The sequence below is a fragment of the Mytilus trossulus genome, chromosome 7 (genome assembly GCF_036588685.1).
Source record: "Mytilus trossulus isolate FHL-02 chromosome 7, PNRI_Mtr1.1.1.hap1, whole genome shotgun sequence".
In the NCBI taxonomy this organism is placed as follows: domain Eukaryota; kingdom Metazoa; phylum Mollusca; class Bivalvia; order Mytilida; family Mytilidae; genus Mytilus; species Mytilus trossulus.
The window spans coordinates 72,003,835-72,018,849 of record NC_086379.1 but is presented as its reverse complement, the minus strand read 5'-3'; the positions used below and the strand labels follow the sequence as shown (position 1 = coordinate 72,018,849).

The 15,015-nt window shown below is 31.1% G+C and overlaps 1 protein-coding gene across 2 annotated transcripts in view; it reads right to left on the bottom strand.

Annotated features, from left to right (window-relative positions):
* LOC134725729 (katanin-interacting protein-like) overlaps nt 1–15,013 on the bottom strand; it is a 38,965-nt gene extending 23,952 nt beyond the window's left edge. Inside the window, exons 1-16 of one of the 2 annotated variants that reach the window (XM_063589767.1) lie at nt 14,898–15,013; nt 12,772–12,889; nt 12,021–12,205; nt 11,101–11,286; nt 10,678–10,760; nt 10,012–10,212; nt 9,587–9,652; nt 9,300–9,347; nt 7,951–8,110; nt 7,369–7,509; nt 6,921–7,090; nt 6,147–6,406; nt 4,777–4,906; nt 4,317–4,535; nt 3,896–4,030; nt 2,594–3,197 (exon numbers count right to left, since the gene is read on the bottom strand). In XM_063589767.1, the coding sequence (XP_063445837.1) occupies nt 2,594–3,197; nt 3,896–4,030; nt 4,317–4,535; nt 4,777–4,906; nt 6,147–6,406; nt 6,921–7,090; nt 7,369–7,509; nt 7,951–8,110; nt 9,300–9,347; nt 9,587–9,652; nt 10,012–10,212; nt 10,678–10,760; nt 11,101–11,286; nt 12,021–12,205; nt 12,772–12,889; nt 14,898–14,904 (2,713 nt within the window). In that variant the 5' untranslated portion in view covers nt 14,905–15,013. The remainder of the gene's footprint in view (nt 1–2,593; nt 3,198–3,895; nt 4,031–4,316; nt 4,536–4,776; nt 4,907–6,146; nt 6,407–6,920; nt 7,091–7,368; nt 7,510–7,950; nt 8,111–9,299; nt 9,348–9,586; nt 9,653–10,011; nt 10,213–10,677; nt 10,761–11,100; nt 11,287–12,020; nt 12,206–12,771; nt 12,890–14,897) is intronic. The other variant, XM_063589766.1, reaches the window with a different exon arrangement.
* Nucleotides 15,014–15,015: the final 2 nt, after the last annotated feature.

The following is a 15,015-nucleotide window of genomic DNA, read 5'->3' as shown; positions in this document are numbered from 1 at the left end:
CTATAATTCAGTGGTTGTCATTTGTTTATGTGTTACATATTTTTTTTTTTTTTTTTTTTTTTTACATAAATAAGGTTGTTATTTTTCTCGTTTGAATTGTTCTACGTTGTCTTATGGCGGCCTTTTATAGCTGACTACGCAGTATGGGCTTTGCTCATTATTGAAGGCCGTACAGTGACCTATAGTTGTTGATGTTTGTGTCATATTGGTCTTTTGTGGATAGTTGTCTCATTGGCAATCATACCACATCTTCTTTTTATATTACACAAGGTCATGTTTTTCTCTGACTGTTTATGACTTCTTTACACAAAATCCATTGGATGTTGGAAATGTACTGATTGATAATTTAGTCTTAGATGCATGTTTTTTTTTATTAGTTTTTAGTGGTTTTGAACTAGCTGTCAATAAATGCCGGTTTTCTCAGATCGGTAGTTATTGACTTTTTGTTGTTGGGATGTACTAGTATCCAGCTACATCCACTCTGTGTAGTATTTCTATTTGTATTCATGTGATGAGTTAAACCTTTGTCAACTGATTTTTATAGTTCATTCTTATGCTATAAATGAATAAGGCCATTAGTTTTTTCATTTGAATTGTTTTACATTGTCATTTCTGGGCCTTTTATAGCTGACTATGCAGTATGGGCTTTGGTCATTGTTGAAGACCGTACTGTGACCTATTGTTGTTAATTTCTGTGTCATTTTGGTCTCTTGTGGATAGTCGTCTCATTGGCAATCATACCTATTCTTTTTATATTAAGCAATATTATCACCATTGAGAGACAGATGCATACTTTCTTGTCACAATTATCAAACATTCATGTACTTTCATTGCAATTAAAAAATGCAAAACATTATCCACTTAATTTAATTTACTATGTAACTGTCCTCTAGTGCAGATAGTGAAATACATTTAAGTCTTATCTAGACTAAGAAATATTTAGAGCTTGACATATGGAAAAGCTTCTTTTCTTTTCTATTATCCCATACATTTGTATTCCTGTTTGATTTCCTTTCTGAATTTCATACAAAAATCCCCTTTTCATAATCACTCAATGTAGTATTATACACATGTAATACATAATAAGCAATAACCAGTTACTTTTGTTGCTGCAACTTCAAATGGACATACCTGTTTTTGGGCATCAAATTTCAGCAAATGAAATTGACAGCCTAAACATGTCTACATGATAGCAAATATGTTTGAGAGAGGTGGATACATGTTTGAAAGTAAATATAGTTTAAAATGTTAGATATATGTTCAATTTTTTGTTAAATATTTTGTCCAAAGTATGTCATAACATAAGAATATTTCGATAGTTTTCAAGTATTTTTTTTATGAATATGAAGCTAAATATCCGACATCATAAATTACCAAAAACTTAAGAAATTTGAAAAAAAAATCATGAATAGAAGTTACTGTTTAGTGTATACATTCCTTATTTCCCATGGTAAAGTAAAAGGCCAGGTAAGACCCTTTACAATCTTACAATATGTTTAAAATGTAAGCATTTAGCTATTTCTCGTAAATTAGAATATTTCAGTTTCCTAAATAGGACCTGTTTTAGACAGTAAAATGCATATTTATCAAGTACTAGCACATGAATTACTGAATTCTCCACAGTTTAACATTTGTGCTAATTTTAAATTGGTTTTTGTCTTAAATAGAAGTGGCAGCACTTGCAAGTGTTCATTCTTAATATTTTAAGATACATGTTGTTTTAGATGATTAAACATAACACATAAAGGTTGACACTGAAAATGATTGTGACCACTTACATTTTAGACAATTAAAGGGTCAAGATAACTTAAATTTATCAGTGGGAACTAAAATTAAACATTGCATTGTTTAAAGCATTAGTTTTAGTTGATTCAACTACCCTGTACATTTTAGTTGTTTCAACTACCCTGTACTATCATGAACAAAGGAAGGTAACTCTATTTTTCAAGCTTTCTTTCATAATGACATCATTCAAATTTATATTTTTAGAAAAGATATTAGATTCCTGCATCTTGCACAAGTTATTTTCAAAATGTTTGTGCCAAGTATAACATCATTTTGTACCATGTCATGATATCATGTCATAAACTTCATTTATCAATTTCTTGAAATGTTCATGAATAGGATGTAGAGAATGTTATGAGCAATGCACTATACTTTGTCTATCTCAAAGGTTGTGATAAACCTTGGAGTCTTATCAAGTCAGTACCAAAGGGTTTTGATTGCATTGGAAATATGCAATCATTACTCCTAGACCATCTAAAAAGTGAGGTTTTATGGCATATCTGATTCATTTTTCATATTGAAGCTGGAATTTGAGCATCTTTAATGACCAAATCAGTTCAGATCTTGTATAGATACTTATTATGTTGAATGAAGTAGACACTTAATTGTTTTCAAAATGTCAAAATTCTTTCATTAGATGTACTTAGGCCAAAATAAACACTTACTGGACCTTCACATTCTCTTTGGAGAAAAACAGATTAAGATGCTATCCATAAAGCAGTTATTTACATGAGTTATCTAGTAATATTTAAAGTTACTTCTGATGATATATAGAGAACACCAGCATACAGATACAAATTGTACTGACCTTTATGATAGTCCTCATTGTCACTGCCTTGTCTATCAGATACAACAGGCTTCTGTAGACTTCTATCAGAGTGGTTCATTGTCCTTGTCTCACTGCGTACTTGTGGGAGAGGTCTGGATGGTTTCTGGTTTGATTCATTAGAGGAATTAGACGATCCACTGATAGGCCTAGCCGGAGCCGGAGACGGAGAATTAGAAATGTTTCTTTTAACAGGTTTCGGTTTAGTCATTATAACATCTTCATTTCTAGACTGTCCAACAGGTGAAGGTGATTTAGAAACTTTCTGCCGAGACATTTCAGTAGAGGCTTTAACTGACTTCTCAGTTCTAGATTGTCTGGCAGGAGATGGTGGTTTGGGAAGAGGTCTATGCTGTACCTTTGGTTCTGAATAGACATCAGTAGGTCTGGATGGAGGTGTGGGAGACACATGAGCTGGTGAGGAGGGTTTAGGACTTCTAGGTGATGGTTGATCTTCTATATCGTTTAAGTTAATAATAAAACCATAATCAAACACCTGATTACCACAGCCTTTCTCTATAACTCCATCAAAAACTAATTCTCCACCAATAAATATCCTCGCATGCTTTACACCTATCTCTAAATCCTATAAAATAAGAATTGTATTTCTTTTATCTTCTCAAAACATATTTATCTTCTTGTACCATATGTGAACTACATTAATTTACAAGTCTTTATGTCCTTGAAATTATTTTACAATATGATATTTATCTTTATCATTATTCAACCTTAAATACAAACTCTAATTATTTTTTTTTTTCTCCAGAAATTTAGTATTCAAAATATGAAAGATATACTGTAATTTGTAACTTCAGAAATAATTGTTAGCATCTATTATTGCCATTAGTGAAAAGCTGCATGCAGATATATCTGTCAGATATCAGAATGTGAGTTCTTATCTGTGTGATTCCCACCTAGTCTCATTAATCACAATAATTATTTACAGTCTAAATTAAAAACAAATTAGGATAGTGGATTTAGGTCTGTTTTTCCATATCAGACAAGCACACAAAACAATGGTTTACTTTAAGTTATTCAAATATGCACAGCATATTGGTCATTGGATGCATAATCAAGGGAGAGAATCAGTAAATATTCCACAATCACCCAGACAGGAAACATGTGATAGTAACTAACAGATGATGCATTGTTAAACATAAATCTAACCAAATGTTTCTGACTTTCCACACATTAAAACTGTTGCAACTATAAGCATATAAGATACTTGGGTTTTACACTTTTTCATTAATTATTCCACAGTAATTGCATATATTTCTTACTTACTTGCATACTTTTGTTGTAGTTCCATATTTTGACCCTAGACAATAGTTCTGGTGATGATACAGGTAACTGTATACACATTTCCACAGGTACTCCTTTCTTATATCTACAACACCACATGTTTCTATCTTTGTTTGTCTGTAAATCATATTAAGTATTCTATGTAATGTTGATGAATCATGGTTTGTGAAATAAATAGGATTACAGGTATGTTATATGGTATGAGCTATTGATAAATGATAATTAATTAAAAAAAAATAAAGAGCAGATTCTCTTCAACCACGAGTAAAATGTAATCCCTATCATAGTGTTATAAAATAATTAAGTTCTTGTCTACAGTTTTTGTCATGAATATGAGTTACACTAAAACTGATAATAACTAATAAAATATGCAGAAATTGATTTAATAAAACAAATTACATACCTTTCCTTTCCCATTAAATAACACATCAACCAGATTGCTGTTGTCCCTAGCTCCATGAACTGTAATATTACTGGTACTTATGGGTATCAGTTTCCTGTTTTTATCAAAGAACTGTAACTCTGTTAGTCCTATCTGTTCCTTATGTCCCCATGTGGATACCAGTTCTATGTTAACCTCTGTCATTTCGTCAGGAGAATGACCTTTTCCAGATTTGACATTCTAAAAGACAGATATTTTAATCAAATACCAATATGACAGTAATCTTACAATCAAACTTTCAAAAATAAATATTATAGCTTTACATCAAATTAAAGTTAACATCCTACATTATTTCCCACTGAACTTGCTATCTTTACCAAACAGTAATGATTAAGAATAAAAGGTTTTAGATTCAACTGTCCAATAAAAATCAGAATGAAGGAAGAAAACATCTAACATGTTACTGTCAGGAAATACCAACCTTTGATTGTCTGTTGACCATGTTGTTCACAGGTTCTGTAGCTTTTACTGGAGTGTTTGGTTTCTGTTTGGGTTCATTTTCTACAGAACCTTCAATCTTTGTTAAAACTGTCATTAATTTCTTCTGCTGTCTGAAATATATATTCAATAAGGAACTGAGTAACTCCTAGGGGAACACTTTATTTAAAACAAGTTCACCAAACTTCCAAACTTAGTTGCAGATGTATAAACTTTTAAATGTTGTTGTAAATATTTCAGTTTTTAAACTCTATTCTTTTCTTTTTCTCATGAAAATGTGATTAGCATCTATATATTTATGATTCTAAAACATTTTATAATTCCATTTCAGTAGCTTTGAATAATTTGCACCAAATTAAATCCAATTACCAAGATTGTGTGTAATTTAATTATTCTGAAAATATAATTTTCAATTCTATGCAAATGTAATATGTACATAATTTGATGTTAAAATTAAAGAACCTTAGTGAGCACGCTCACATACCCCACGTCCCCACATTGTCAGTGGAGAAATTAAATAAGTGTAAGAAAAAAAAATTGTATGAGAAAAATATTGAATAATAATTTCCTGTCAATATGCACATCTACATAGTATGTCCTTATTATCTACAAAATTTCATGAAATTCTGTTGTGTGGTTTCAGAGGAGTTGCGATGACAAACTGTTGCAGTAGTACATTAAAGTAAATAAGTTCAAAGGGGCGTAACTCCTAGAAAAAAAATTGAATCGCAATTTCCCGTCGATATGCACAACTACATACATGTAGTATGTCCTCATTATCTGAAAAGGTGTCGTGAAATTCTGTTGTGTGGTTTGAGAGGAGTTGCGATGACAAACTGTTGCAGTAGTACATTAAAGTAAATAAGTTCAAAGGGGCGTAACTCCTAGAAAAAAAATTGAATTGCAATTTCCCGTCGATATGCACAACTACATAGTATGTCCTTATTATCTGAAAAGGTTCTTTGAAATTCTGTTGTGTGGTTTGAGAGGAGCTGCGATGACAAGAAACAGGACTGACGGACGGGTCAAAAACATTATACCCTCCGCAACTCGTTGCATGGGGTATAATAAATTTGGTTTCAGTCCAATTAATAAGTGTAGGAAAATTTGTACATATGATGCACTGTTGACAGAATGACGGAAATAAAATATCACTCTCATAGTGACTAGTAGCTCAAAAATGATTCTATTCTTTTTATTCAAAGATTTCTTAAATTTATAGCATAGATATTATACCCAGGTTTCATGATATATATATATAAAAATATTTTATTTAATTTAAACTGAAACTAATCATTTAGAAATTCTAAAAACTAAATTTACTTGATACATTTTTCTCAATAAAGTACATACTTAGGTTGCATGAGTAGAACTTTCTTCATTATTTCAGTCAGTTTATCATTCTTCAGGAAACTATCACTTGTTTCCTGTCTGGGTGATTGTGGAACATTAACAGATTCTCTAACTTGTTGAGACTTCCTTACAGAAGGACCATCTTTAGATCTGTTAACATTCTGTGAACCTCTAACATCTGATTTGTCTTTGGTAGGTGTTCTTATTGGCCTTGCTTCCACAGACTTCCTCTGAGGGTTCAAACTTGAAGGTCTTGGTTTCTGTGAACAAAAGAATATTTTAAAAGTAATACAAATGATTAGTTGGATAAGCAAAGTATATCCCCACTTGTAATTAGACAACACAACATATCAATGAAAAAGGAATAATGAAAAATAATCAGTTTTCTCAAACAAGATGTGACCAGCTGTCAGGTCTAAAAAAAAAAAATACCTTACAACCTTATATTATGAAGTATAAGGAGTACATAATCAGTTCTAACCAGTTCTGAAATTTTTCTTATTATGAGTTACAATTTACCAATTCATCTGGTGTAGGCCGTAGAGGGAATTATTCAAATTAATTTCGATAATTTTTCCTTCTTATTTACTTTGGATCAATTATCATTTTTTGGATACTGATTTTAGTAAATTGTGCGGGGAAAAGTTAACCACAAATTTAAACATTCAACATAATGCAAATATTTTACGGTTTTACGCTGACTTTGGCTTATCCACGAAAATATATTTTTTCCTAAATCAATGAAAACAAAATGATTTCAATAGTACTACTTACAGATCTATCAGGTGTAGAAGGAGTATTTCTAATTAATTTTGATGCTTTTTCATTCTCTGCTCTTAATGCTGCCATGACAGCTGAAGCCTCCTCATTAGTATCAACCTTCTCAGGTTGATTACGTCTGTTGGCTGAGAGAGGACGTTCTTGTTTGGATCTGGAGGGCACATCTAGAGAAAAAGTAAATCATTTATGTATTAACTTCATCCAAATGTATATAAACCATCAATTACTGCGGTCAATTCTTTGTATGTCATTTTTAGTAAATGTAGCCATGTTACTTGATGAATGTCATAACCATAATTCAAAGACTTGTATAACTTAAACTAACAAACATATATCAATTTTCTTTATAAACATGTATTATCTAGCTTGTAATAAACAGGTTTTCTTTGTCCACTTTTGACCACTGGCAAGAATTAGATTTTCCTGAGTGAAAACTACTTACTAGCTTGTAATACACTATCAACCTTTGGCTTTTGACCTCTAGGACTAGAAGGTACTGGATCTTTACGATGTGGTCTGTTGCCATTTGTGTCATCATCAATATCTTTCTTCCTCGCAGCTGATAAATTATGCTGTACTTTCTCTGCAATATAACAGTGGCCATAAAATTAGCAATGTTTTGAGACTAGACATAAACTTTGTGCAAAATATAAAAGATATACTGTAAACCAACTTATTTTCGCGAGCGATTTATTTTCGCGAGAAGAAAATTAATGCGAACATAAATCGTCGCAAAAATATGTAAAACTTAGATCTTTCCTTATTAAACTATTTCCATAAATTAGAAAATCGCTAAATTAAATAGCCACAAAATAGTTTACAAAGGGTAAAACGTGATAAAGTATCCGCGAAAATAAGTTGGTTTACAGTAATTGAAATATCAATAATTCATGATTTTTATGCAATCTTTGAACAGTTACTTGTGCTGGCTGGTCTAATTTTCAGATTCTAAATTGTAAATTCCTTTGTCAATTGATTGGATACATGTAACTGTCAAACTGTCATTACAGATATATATACTAACTTTTTTGCTGAGGTAAAGCTAACTCTAGAACAATAGTATCTGTATGTTTAAAGACAGGTGCTTTTTTCTCTTCCACACTGTCTGTAGCTGGGACAAGGTCCTCTATTATATCTTCATCCTCTTCAGGAATAGGAGAGTCTCTGTCAGATAAGTCTTCATCCTGTAATAATTATTATATATTGTCATTTTCTTTAAGAATAAAGTCAGATCATACTTCTTTCTGTTATGACATATTCAGTACAAGTATGTAAAAATGTTATGGGCATTTGGTTAAGGTCTAAGAAGTAAAAGTAATGGTGAAGGTATTTTTTCTATAAAGAGCTGCATTTAGTTATTTTGGATGTACCTCTAACTAAACACGATGTTTTTCAAATATATTACACATTATCAAAGTGCTTCAGAGCATTTAGGGGGTCAAGAATGCTTTTATTTTTGCATTATTAACTTATATAGGCATTGTACTGAACAAAATACAAATGATTTTGAATTGAGTTATCTCCCTTTGCCAACATTAGAGGTAAAACAGATCGATTCATACAGTTTTATCCTTCCATCATTAAGTACATCTCCTCTAAATACATGTACATGATCCACAAACATGACATCATATATCATGTAAAACATACTAAATTGCGAAACAGATTTATTAAATGTATATAGATATAGGAAGATGTGGTGTAAGTGCCAATGAGACAACTCTCCATCCAAATAACAATTTATAAAAGCAAACAATTATAGGTCAATGTACGCCCATTCAATACGGAGCCTTGGCTCACACCAAAAAACAACAAGCTGTAAAGGGCCCCAAAATTACTAGTGTAAAACCATTCAAACGGGAAATGACTGATAAGTTATGCTACTACTACCAATGCCTCTATTAAGCAATCACAATTTTTTTAACTGAAGTCATGCATTTAAAAATTATAAGTAATATTTTAGTATATGAACCTTACATAATATCTATCAGAGAAGTCTACTTTGATATATTTTATTTCACATACTGACATTGATGAGTACTTTTTTATAATTCACATACATTCACAGATTCATGCATTTTAGTTATATTAAGATTCAGCTCTTGTTCAAATGTATTTATACAAAACATAAAGTGTCTTGGAATAACATATGCAAGGTACCTATGAAAAGCACTTTCAAAACTCCTGGCACTGTTGGTTGTATCAAATTTCATTATTAGTTAAAACTATACTGTTGTAATAGTGGATTGTTCTTCAATTTTTAAAGTGCCTTCCCTAAATACCCTACTGGTACATAATTCAAATAAAACATATAAAACACATTAACACATGCTATGAACAAATACATGGGCAGTAAATGAACACACTAATAACCTGACTGGAATAGTCTATTTCTTCTAGAATTTCTGCTTCTTCAAAATCCTTCAAATGTAAAGTATGCCACAAAGTATGACTATTATTTTATCTTGCTGTAATTTACATTACTACTGATATAAACTCCAAAATTAGTATTCATTTATCTGATGAGGATTTTTAATATAACATAACTCTAAAAACATTAACAATTGTTGAACACATTTTTACTTAACATGTTTTAAAACTTGAGACTTTTTTCATGGACTTGCTTAAGTTTAATGTGTTTTAAAATGTTTGTGACTTACAGAACTGACTTCCTTGGCAAGACTTTCTCTGATGCTGGCATTCATACATAAACTTTGTCGCAGTTTCTGTAAAAGTAACATAAATATACAGTGTCAATTTTTCCAATGTTTTTGTCTTTCGGTAAAAAGAAATAATTTCAAGAATTAAAATACTCTTGTAAATATCAGGAGATATTTTAATAAGATCATGCTTTCATTTATTAACAAAATGAAGAATTCTTAAATAGAGTTTGTAACTGCTCTTATAAGACACAAATTAACATAGAAATATCGCTAGGGCTATAAGAGCTTCATTTTTTTCGTTATTTGTACTTTGCTACCAAACTGGCATCCCTTTTAACTAGATTTCAAGTGTTTGGTTTTACAATCTGTTTTGTTGTTGTAAATAAAAATGACTGTATGTGTACATTTGATTATAAAAGTACCTTGACATCAGAAATACTAAGTTCTAATTTCTCATTTATTCTTTCCTCTGGTGCTTTGACTTTCCTTTTTACACCTTCCACAGCAGAGTTTTTCTTTGGAGGTGACTTAAATTTATTGAATCTGTTATGTTTGGAAGCATCTATCTCAATGTCGCTGTCTGAGTCATCATCTGATAAATACTGTGACATACTAGCTCTCATCTGGAAAATAAATATAAATAAAAATGTAACTTTTATGTCATTAAAAATTTAAAGAAATTTTATAGTGGAAGGGAATGGGAGACAATATTTAAAAGAAAGAAGGTGGTAAAATATATTAACTAATTTAAGAAGGTATAAACATGGGCAATACTTTATGTACTCTGGATGTCATAGTTTACTTTTTTAGCAGCTGATCAAGAGTAATATATTTCTTTTTCTTGATGGTTAAATAAAACTTGCATCCAGACCAGTTGATTTTATCTGAAAACAATCATAATTCTGGTATTCATTCAAATTATTTGAATAAACTTAGTTGTTGTCACATCGAATATTACTCTAATCTACAACAATAACTTAAAAATTACTTATTTGAAAGAACAGATTATTTTTATCTAAAAACTGTTTTCAGAGAATAAATACATCATCATCATGATTATTACCATGGGAATAAGATTTATACTTCACCTGCTGTTCATCATCAGAATCGTCATCATCCCCATCATCATCAGAATCTTCAAAATCATCCTCATAATTTCCAGTTATCATTTCTGTAAAATAAAACATTATGCAGTGAGTTATCTCCCTTGCTTACAATTTCTTTGCATGATACATCAATTATTACCAAAAACAAAGACTTTTCATGAACTTTATCAGTGCTCATTTAAAAAAAAATAGTCAATTTTGTTTTGCAGAAAGATCTAGGATAGTCCCTGTTAAATTTTGAAGTATTTAATATGGTGACCTGTAGTTGATTATTTCTTAGTCATTTGGACTCTATAGGAGAGTTGTGCCATTGACAATCATACCACATCTCCTTTTTATATATGCAATCGACCATGTATTATTTCCTAGTAAAAAAAAAACCATCATGAGTTTTTTGGTTTATACCTGGAGCTTTTATTCTTCTATTTTCTCCTCTCTCTGTCTTTATCTCTACAGATGCTGCCTGCCAGTTCCGTCTTCTCTCTCTAGCTGGAGCAGTTTTAGCTCTGTTTCTTTCTGCCATTTTTTGTCTTTCTAACTGTGATATTGCATTAAGGTCTTCTAGATTCAAAACTCGTTTGTTACTTACATCTGAAAACATATAATATTACCTATGGCTTAGATATAATTTTTTTGTTGATAAAACAAATAAAATAAAAAAAGAGTCAAATTTATGAAAAAGAAAATCAGAAAATGTTTCAGTTTCAATGGAATAAGACAAACTTAAGACTACAAATCTCTATTGAAAATTGATAACTTGTGTAGTTCTACCATCTACAAGGTTTTTACTAAAGTGAAAAAAAATGCAACAGGATGTACATCTCATTTTTTTTAACATGTAATTTAACATTTTAGGGAATTAAGTCTATTACATTTACAGAAACTAAGGCCACACAAAACAAAATTTTAGATGATGCAGTAGTATTTTATATTCTAAAAATATTTATGTGTTATAACATTTACAGGAAAACATAGTAATTTGTAAATTATTATACAGTATCACAGTCATGCAGTTCTCTTATTACTATATATTTAATTATGGGCTATTCCAGGAAAAAATGTATGGGGTTGGGTTGGAAGGCAGTTTTTGTCAGCACCCGCCACCCAGACAATTGTAATTGAGAATTGTAGTGCATTATAGTGTGAAAAGTTGCTCTGATACCCATCACCCATGTATTATTAATATGATATGCCTTCCAACCCCACAACCCCCTACATTTTTTTCTGGAATAGCCCTAATACAAATTTGTAGCACTGAAATTTAATGTTAGTGATTGTTATTGGAAGACCTACAATGCATGTTTACACCAGATTTAGTTGCATACCTCCTGCAGTTTTTAGTCTACCGGATGTTGGTCTGTCATCTTGAGGACTTTCTTGATGTGCTTGTGATTTCTGTTTTTTAGCCATCATCTCTGTATTGGCTCCATTGACATAGATAGAAAATCCCTGTTCCTTTCTTTCAATGTCGATCTGCTTCTTAGATTTCTTTCTAAGTCTCTTAAGCAATCTTAAAAAAATATCATATTGATTCTTTTAGTATTTTTGATTGGCTGTCTTATTGATCATTTATTCATTGTGCTAAATGCAGTCTGCACTGCTAGCCACTAGTCTGATGTACCATAAATAAATATTGTTTCGAAACTAGTGAATATTTTCATATTAGTCATATAGGGACAAGTCTTGATATTTAGTGTCTGGACTAGTAGATGAAAAAGTTTTTGGCCCAGACTGTTAATGAGATACATAATTAATACTATACTGCAAGCATTTATTTCTTGTTAAACAGAAAACTAAGTTGTTTCCATATTAGTTCCAAATTAAACTGTCTTTTTATGTTGTAGGATTGCTGTCTAGTTGATCATATCTCATCGACATATTAACCATATCATGACGACTGAATAATCAAACTTCATTTCACATTTGAGGTTTAGTAAATAAATCATTTCAAGTTATAAATGAAACCGATGAAGGTTTTTTTTTATAGAAAAATAAGTTATTCAATGGAAATCAAACCATGTCTTTTCTTCTTTATTTTGAAAGTATAAATGATCAATGTGCTGATAATTAATGTACCTGTTTCTTTCCTGAAGTAGAACTAAATATTCTTCATAACCAGGAAGAACTTCTTGCATTGCTTCTGCCTTTAGATTTCTCTTGGCTGAATCATCTGGTGACTTTTTCTTGGAATAACCTACATTGTACAAGTTTAAAACTCAAACTTAATCAGTTGATTTATACCATATATTTGCTGGTCTAAAATGTTATCATTCCATAAGTTTGAAAAGATACAGATGTAAACAGGTTAAGCATACTTAAAAAAGTTTGTGGTAAAAATGGTTATTTTGACTACTGTTTTCCATTATACAGACAATTTTCCATCATAAAAGTGAAATGATCTATTAAATTGATGTATGATTAATGTTGATTAGCAAAAACATGTAGATCGCACTTCCAATATATATTATTGTAGCTTGATTGACATTATAGATCAACAATTTCATGGGTTCTACAACAATCTGCCTCTACATGTGATAAATCAATCAATTTTGCACTTAAGGGTAAGACAATGAATACCGATAAGATGTATTAGCTCAGACTGCCTTTTTTCAGAACCTATTGGCATCCATATATAATTTGACACTTGACCCTGATAAATTTATTCAACTGAAGATGTTATTCAACAATCATATTTCCTAAATGGTGGCATCAGAAATTTTCTTTCAACTTCAAAATTTCACAGGAATGTCATGATGTCCAGTAATGGTGAACACCTTCTGAATCTGAATGGAGACATTGCAGGGCAAGTATATGGCTTCAATGGTACATTTTAACAATGGAGAGGCACTGGAAAACTAGTCAAACATTGTGAGAGCAACCTTATCACTAATTGTCTGCAGTTTCTGGACATCATGAAAATTCACTTTAAATTTTGACGTCATAATAGAAAATAAATGACGCCAAATTGTAAAAGTGTGAATTGTATGACATCAACAGTTTAAGAGGAGCAGGAGTCAACTTCACAAAAAAAAATTATGACCAAGATTGATCTTAAAGTATACAGAATTGTCCAGGTCGTACGATCAATCTTATTTTTAAGTTTATTTGCGAAAACCAGGTATCAGGTCCGTTCGCGCCCAATATACTTTCGCACCCTACACGTTCGCACCTCACATGTCCGCCCCCGAAGTCCGTTCGCACCCTACACGTTCGCGCCCGATTTGTATAAGAAATAGGGGGGTCGAAATTAGTTAAATTATTAGATATTTTTTATATGTATACATACCAAATAATTTTATTTTCTTGAACGAAATTTGAGGAATTATCATATAATTTTCTTTTTCTTTTATTTGATGATTAATTTTCAAACGTTAATTAAGTATGATAACTGCTAATTGGTATTTATATACACAGCCTAATTTGGTGTTATCTTTTAGTGTTTAAAAAAATATGATTGTTGTTTTAAGTATTTTAAGATTTTTTAACTTGCTTTGATGTAAATAACTGCATACATGTATATTTAGCTTGTTATGACTAAAACTTTGAAGATTTAAAATAAAAAACATGAAATATAATTGTCTTTAACAGCTTGTCTCCTTTAATCTCATGTGTGATTGGACAAGTATGACAATATGATGGCTAAATATTTATAGCAATACACTTTCAAAAACTCGTTTACAAATTATTAAACACACAACCAATTTTGACTCGATCATTATTATTTTTTTCAAAAAAAAGATATGAAGATGCAACGTATGATTTGTATAATTCATAGTATATTTGGGCGCGAACGTGTAGAGTGCGAACGGACTTTGGGTGCGAACATGTAGGGTGCGAACGCAAAAGGGGGCGACTGTGAGTGGGCGCGAACATGATTGGGCGCGAACGACCCCAGATTTCCAAATATCGATAAATATATTAAAGGTGTATTAACTTGCACTGTTTAAGACATATGGAAAATACAGATCAATAAGTTGTGGGTAAAAAATTGTGTATTTTTATTCATTGTTTCCTGTCAATCAAGCAAATGAAGATATTATGCCAGTTGATGGAACTGTTTTCAGGTTTTAGACAAAAATCATGTTCATCTTTGACTTTTGATTCAAGTGGAAAAACTGATGATTTTAATGTTTTAATTTGGCTTTTCGATGAATTTTATGTAATTATTGCAAAAAGGAGTCATCCATGATAGTTTTACATACGATCCATTATGCTTGATGGGGAAAAGACTCTTTTTTCTTAGGGATAGAAACAAGTTGTTTGGATTAGTTTACATTCCTCCATGATACCCAATGCGCATGTGTAAAGAGTCCTTTTCAC